Consider the following 7,118-nt stretch of genomic DNA (forward strand, 5'->3'; position numbering starts at 1 on the left):
ATAATGACCTTTATCACAATATGCTAATTTTTTGAGAAGGACCTGTATGTATAAGCATGTATATGTATGTATGCATGTATGTATAGATGGGTGAATTTGTCATGTCCTGATCACAAAATTCTACATATGTGACTTTCTCCATTCCTTAGAAGAGCAGTATTCATCTGTTTGAGGCGGATGCTCGAGAGCTGAATTGCATCAGGAACACACACATCTTCTGGAGGTAGACGATGACGGTTTGGAACATCTCACCGGTTGATTTGAGGATGTTGTCGACATCAGCCAGGAGTTGCAGCAGTCGGTGGAGGTCGTACTGGGAGGAGCAGCGCTGCAGCATCGTGAGGAGCAGCACTGATGCTTGGCTCTCCACCCACTGCACTGGGAGGCTGTCGGACGGCACTGGGCCTCCGTTCCTGAGCTGCACCACAACAACAAGTTTAGAGATTAAGCTGTCACCTAGTTTACTATTACCGCAAGAAAACACCTCTCTGACACTTGGAGGTAGTTTCATCAAGCTCCAACTATTCTACAGACACATTTTTGTTGTTTTGAACATATTATTATCTGATCTTTATGCCTCATCAGACAAAAACAAGGAATAACTTTGAATTTGATATTTTGTGAGTGAATTAATGCTCAGCTAACGTAGTCATTTTGAATAAAACTGACAGGAGGAACTCACAGTGATGAGTGTTTTCTGGAAGTCCAGTAACTTGGTTTTGGCCTCAGTGAAGTTTCTGTAGTCGCAGCACAACTCAAACATCCTCAGCATTAAAACCAGAGGGCAGTCCTGAGAAATGAGCACAAAACGGGTTTGTTCTTCAGATGGGGTCTTACTGCCTCAATAAGTTAAATATTAAGGGGAGACTAAAACCACCACCAAACGTTAGAAATAAAATCCCATTTTACCCTCTGGAAGAGCTTAAAGCCATGGAGAAGGGGTATGACATGACCCCGCCCCAACAGCGTCCTCCAGATGATTGACAGGTCCTGCAGGGTCCACTCGTGGTGCTGGGGAGCTTCAGCCAGGTGAGCAGAAGCTATCTCAGCAGTAACAGCATCAACAGAGGTCAGCAGCCACACACAGAGACAGGACAGCCATTCTGGTTTCTGTCAAAGAAACAGGGAGGAAGTCTCTGAAAACCACATTCTCTCCAACACCCAGTCACCATTATTGCAAGAAGTAAATACAAACAAATGCCACATCATCTCCAACACTCAGTCATTGTTACTGCAAGTAAAAAATACAACCAAAGGCCACATCGTCTCTTCTCTTTGAGAAGACAGATAGTTTGAGAGGGGGTGAAAGAATCCATTTATGTAAAACGAGAGAAACCATCTTTGAGCATCAGGTTTACATGTCCTCCGGGAACAGTTTGAGATAATAAGTTGGCTTGTCCAAGGCCAGCAGGCAGGCCAACTTCAGATAAACAACAATTGTTTGGGCCGCCAGAATCGTATTAATGTCTGTGGATACATACATCAAGTTCACACGAGAAGATGAAAAAAATGGCAAGTTGGCTTTCTTGGACTGTGAGGTCTCAGTCTCTGATAGAGGACATTTGCAAACTGAGGTGTACCACAAACCCACCCACACAGACCAGTATTTGCAGTTTGACTCCCATCACCCTTTGGAGCACAAGTTAGGAGTCATCAGGACTCTGTACCACAGAGCAGACAGTGTCCCCACTAGCTCAGGAGCCAGGCAGAAGGAGAAATCCCACACAAGACAGGCTCTAGAGCAATGTGGATATCCTAACTGGGCCTTCCTGAAAGAAGAAACCCAAACAGGACTCCAGTCAGCCATCAGGTGAAAAGGAGGAAGCCAGACCCAGACCAGTGGTCATTCCATATGTTGAGGGAGTATCAGAGAAACTGAGACGTTTATTTTCTAAACATAACGTCCCAGTGGCTTTTAAACCCCAGAATACATTAAAGACTGGTTCATCCCAAAGATCCAGTCCCCCGGCACAAACAGAGTAATATTGTGTATGTTGTTCAGTGTCAGGAGGGTGATCAGTCTTACATCGGGGAAACTAAACAGCCACTGGCCAAAAGGATGGACCAGCACAGAAGATCAACATCATCAGGCCAGGACTCTGAGGTCTACACTCATCTCCAGGCCAGCAGTCACTCTTTCAGGGATGAAGATGTTCACATCCTGGACAGAGAGGACCGATGGTTTGAGAGAGGAGTAAAGGAGGCCATCTTTGTGAAAAGAAACCGTCCATCATTAAACAGGGGTGGAGGCCTCCGTGTTCAACTGTCCCCCTCTTACAATGCTGTGATTGCTAGTATCACTCAGCCCTCTGTGAATAGTAAACAGCCATCAGGTGCTAATGATCCATTGTTAGGCTGATGGTCCTTCTTGAGCATGTGATCAGCTGGTTTTGGTTGTCAGCAGCAAAACTGGTTGATCCACTCTGAGACTGTGCTATTTAAGAGACTGAGCTGAATACAGCACCTCAGACTGAGGAAGTCCTCAGGATGAGAGACGAAACGTTTCTACATTTTTTGTTGTTTTGCTTTGTTTTGTTTTTTTTGAATGTCCAGAGGACCAGATTTAACTTTTTAGGTTTTTCTACCTGGATTATTGAGCATGCATCAGGATATTATATATGTTGTTTGTTGTTGTGGTTTCTCGGTTTTGTCGTTTTTTTTTTTTTTTCTCTTTCCGCGGGTCTAGAGTCAGACTTCAATTATGTTGATTTGTGTTCCCTTTATCCCTCTCTCTCTCCTCTATTCCTATCTGAAACACCACAAGCTATCCTAGCTTGTGGTGTTTCAGCTTCCTCTATTTCTTGCAGGAATGATTTCATTTCTTTGACTGCGCTGTCTGATTACCTGCCTCTTTTCTTGGTCCATGGACCAACCGTGGAACTCAACGAGACACAGTTGAGCTGTGCATGTTTGTACCGGCAGTTTAGAGCGAAGGAGACACAGCCGAGCTGCGCCCGCACCGGCAGCTCAGAGCGGGTTGAGGAGAGAGAAAAAGCAAAGCTGCGTTTGTACCGGAAGTTTGGAGCGGGGGGGGGGGGGGGGGGTTTCAGCGTGAGGGTAGAGGCAGCGTGAGCAATGCCTTTAGCTTTGTAGCTTTATTGTGCACTGCTAGCTTAGCGTTACACCAGTAACGGTGGAGTGGAGGGGGTGCGTAGTTCGGTTCAGTAGTTCAGCGCGCTCAGTTCTGTTAAGGGGGTGGGGCGCCCCGCCTGTATAATGGTAGAGGAAACACTGACGTATTTATGCCATGAAATTAGCATATCATGATACAATTTATTTTCCCGGGCAAGCTTTTTTACTGGTATTATCATGAACGATATGATATGGCCCAGCCCTAATTGTTAGAGCAGAATGAAATGAACCAGAGCTTCTGTGGGACTGATCCCCCTCTGTGGGACTGATCCCCCTCTGTGGGACTGATCCCCCTCTGTGGGACTGATCCCCCTCTGAAAGCCACAGCACTTCAGTCACAGTGCTCAGGAACTAAAACGTTACAGTAACAGTAAGATTCGGTGCTCAGTCCCTTTTAGAAACCACTTGTCAGTGTTGGGGATAAATCTGGTTTCAGTTCATCTTAGATAACAGCAGTTTTAACAGAGGTCATCTCAGGGTCCAAAAGAGCAAACAAATCAATTCATCCAGATTCTAATCAGACCCTAGATGTCTAATCTGATGTAATAGGTTGTTACGTCATTGCTCCAGTAAAAAAATCTGATCGTTTGACAGTAATTAGGGGAGATAACGAAAGAGGGAAAAGCTCTAGGAGCTGATAGGATCACAGGGAGCAGACAGCAGCAAAGAGCTCTTCAGGTTCCTAGAAGGAGTGTGTCATCCACAGAACGGCTGAGTGGAAACTTGTAATAGGAAACTGTTGATGGATCTGGGTCTGTGTGTGTTGTTCAGTTTTACAGTTTTCATATGGAGAGTCATGTACCTGCAGGCAGGAAGCCAGGATTGCCAGCACTGGGCACCGCTGATCCAGGGCTTTGTGTAGGAGGTACCTGCATGGCACCAGCTCCTCCTGGCTCTGCAGGAGAACCTGGAACATGTCGGTAGGATGATTCTGACGCCCAGAAGTCTCTTCTGTTCTCAGACATCCTGACTGCACCTGTCTGTGGACCTGCAAGTCCTGGAACACAAGATTCAAGTGGGCCTCCAGCGAAGGGCCGAACCGAGAGACCAAGGACTGCACCTACAGGAAGAGCCAAATATGGTCAGAATAGGTAGTTTGATCCAAAAGGAACAGAAATTCAATTAAATTCAATCCAACATTTTTCAGTCAGGTCATCTGGACAGTTTCTTTTTTTGTGCTGAAACGTTTTGCCTTCAGTCCAGAAGGCTTCATCAGTCAAGGAAACACAACAAAACTGATTCTTCCTCCAACAGCTTACTGCAAAGTTGAACAAAACAGTTCTGCTGGTGATTAGATGGTCTCTTTGGTACGCCCCCCCCCCCCCCCCCCTCCATTGCCGGCCATCTTCCTTGTTGACAGTCTTGTCAAACTGGTTGAAAACGACAAAGTCCATGCTCAATAATCCAGGTATACAATCCAACATTTTTCGATCGAAGGTGAAACGTTTCAGCACAAAAAAAGAAACTGTCCAGATGACCTGACTGAAAAATGTTGGATTGTATACCTGGATTATTGAGCATGGACTTTGTTAAATTCAATTCAGTTTATTTATACAGCACCAAGTCACAACAGAAGTTGTCTCAGGGCACTGAACAGAAATATTCACATTTAAAGTAAGTTAACAGAAGTATCAGCACTGCCAAATGGATATTCCTCTAAAAACATAGGTAGGATGGGGGTGGGGTGTTTACCTGCTGAAGTGGGAAGTTGTGGAGCTGGACAAACACTAAGAAGTGGACGACCTGTCTGTGGTCAGCACAGTGGCTGGGATAAACCGGACTGAGCTTCAGATTGTGGAGCTGACAAAACTGAACCGGTAAGATCCAGTCCTGAGCTGCCTCATATGAAGACCTGAGGAAGAAAAAAAAACATAAAAAATCATAAAAGTATGAAACTTCTACAAAGAAAGGTCGACAAACCACAAATATTAACAAACATGAAGCTAACAACATGTAACATGAAAGGAAAGGAAAGGAAAATTGGACACTATGTGAAAGAAAATCATAGAATTTATGTAATAGATTACATAATGTTAAAGTTAAGGTTTTTTTATTTGTCATTCACACCACATGTGATACATGTGGTGGAATAAAATTGTGTACACAGGGTCCCAGTTACATCCAACAATTACCATACCAATTTATTTCTAAAGCACTTAAAATACAACAAGCAGCCTTCCGAAGTGCTGTACAAAATTAAAAACAAACAAAAAACAGCAAAACAATAAAAAAACCTAAATATATATTTTTAAAAAATGATCAGAACATCACCAGTAAAAGAATCCAACATTAAGACACAGATGCTGACTCACTCTAGGTTAAAAGCCAATGAAAAAAATGTGTTTTTAAATGAGTTTTAAAAACAGAAAGTGACGGGGCCTGCCTGACCTCCAGCTCATTCCACAATTTAGGAGCCAGAGCTGAAAAGGCTCTGGCTCCACTGGATTTATAAAAGGTTTTCAAGACTGCTAAAAACATCTGGTCATAGGATCTAAGTGCACGTGATGGTATGTAAAAGTGAAGCAGGTCAGACAAGTAAGAGGGACTAAGACCGTGCAAAGACTTAAAAACAAACAATAGAACTTTAAAATGGATTGGAAACTGGACAGGAAGCCAGTGAAGGGACATCAGAACTGGAGTGATGTGCTCATGCCTGTACCAGTCAAAAATCGTGCAGCAGCATTTTGTACCAGCTGTAACCATGAGAGCGAGGCCTGGCTAACTCCTATCAACAGAGCGTTACAATAATCCAGGCGTGAAGTAATAAAAGCGTGGATTACTGTCTCTAAGTGGTGTCTAGGAAGGAGGGGCTTGATTTTTGACAGGTGCCTCAGCTGAAAGAAAGAGGACTTAACCACATTGTTGACATGGCAGTCAAGTTTCAGGCAGGGTCCATTTTCACTCCTGAATTTGTCACAATGGATTTTTCATATGGGGCCAAAGAGGAAAAATCCAAGGTGGAGAAACTGCTAGGGCCACAGGATTTAAAGACCATAACCTCAGTTTTCTTTTCATTAAAATGGAGGAAATTAAGTACCATCCATCCTCTAATGTCATCAAAACAGTCCAGGAGAGACTGAGTGGAGCCATTATGTTTCAAAGGGAAATAGACTTGACAGTCATCTGCATATAAATGAAATATACCTTTTTCACGCTTCTGGGTTTTAAAGCGGATGTGGTGTTCAACAACTTCCGGTGGCTGTAGCGTTAGCATTAGACAGTGAGGAAAATGGCTCAGTCTCGGCACGGATGCTTTTGTTCAGTTCCTGGTTGTTCTTGTGGGGCAAGAAAACAACCGTATCTGTCCTACCATGCTTTTCATGATGTACCCAGACCAAAGGAGGCAGTGGATCCAAGCGATCAGAAGATATGATGGTCACAACTTCTGCATAAAGCCAGGGAGCACTTGTATGTAGCTGCATTTCACTCAGGAGGATTTTGTCTGTGGATCCACCACCAGCTGCTTTAAAGGTTGAGCTGTTTCTTTCTCATCACCTGGAATATTTTCACAGCACCAGCTAAGAGAGAGTCTGTTTTTAGAGAGCTCAGAAACAGCAGCTTGTCCTCTCACAGAAAGCCAGCCAGGCTGAAGCTGCTGCTGGAGTCCACGTGAAACTCACTTCACCTGGTGCCACATCCACCCACAGGTAAATATCACAGTAAGATGCTACATTATAAACTTGTCATGTTAGTCATGGAGAGATCAAGTTACACTGACTCACAGAATGTATTGATCTTCACGGAAATAATGTCAACAATAATAATAATAATGCCAACAATAATAATAACAACAATAATAATAACAACAATAATGTCAACATTAATAATAATGTCAACAACAACAATAATGTCAACAAAAATATAAATAATGCCAACAACAATAATAATGGCAACAATAATAATAACAATAATGCCAACAATAATAATAATGTCAATAATAATAATAATGTCAACAATAATAATAATAATGTCAATGATAATAATAA

The 7,118-nt window shown here is 43.2% G+C and overlaps 1 protein-coding gene across 1 annotated transcript in view; it reads right to left on the reverse strand.

Annotated features, from left to right (window-relative positions):
• Positions 1 to 7,118, reverse strand: part of spg11 (SPG11 vesicle trafficking associated, spatacsin) — a 413,741-nt gene that overhangs the window by 131,673 nt on the left and 274,950 nt on the right. The window contains exons 27-31 of the mRNA XM_037683759.1: positions 4,825 to 4,984; positions 3,935 to 4,192; positions 910 to 1,110; positions 683 to 790; positions 253 to 418 (exon numbers count right to left, since the gene is read on the reverse strand). Coding sequence (XP_037539687.1) covers positions 253 to 418; positions 683 to 790; positions 910 to 1,110; positions 3,935 to 4,192; positions 4,825 to 4,984 — 893 coding nt within the window. The remainder of the gene's footprint in view (positions 1 to 252; positions 419 to 682; positions 791 to 909; positions 1,111 to 3,934; positions 4,193 to 4,824; positions 4,985 to 7,118) is intronic.

This window comes from Nematolebias whitei, chromosome 10, assembly GCF_014905685.2.
Source record: "Nematolebias whitei isolate Nwh7 chromosome 10, NemWhi1, whole genome shotgun sequence".
In the NCBI taxonomy this organism is placed as follows: domain Eukaryota; kingdom Metazoa; phylum Chordata; class Actinopteri; order Cyprinodontiformes; family Rivulidae; genus Nematolebias; species Nematolebias whitei.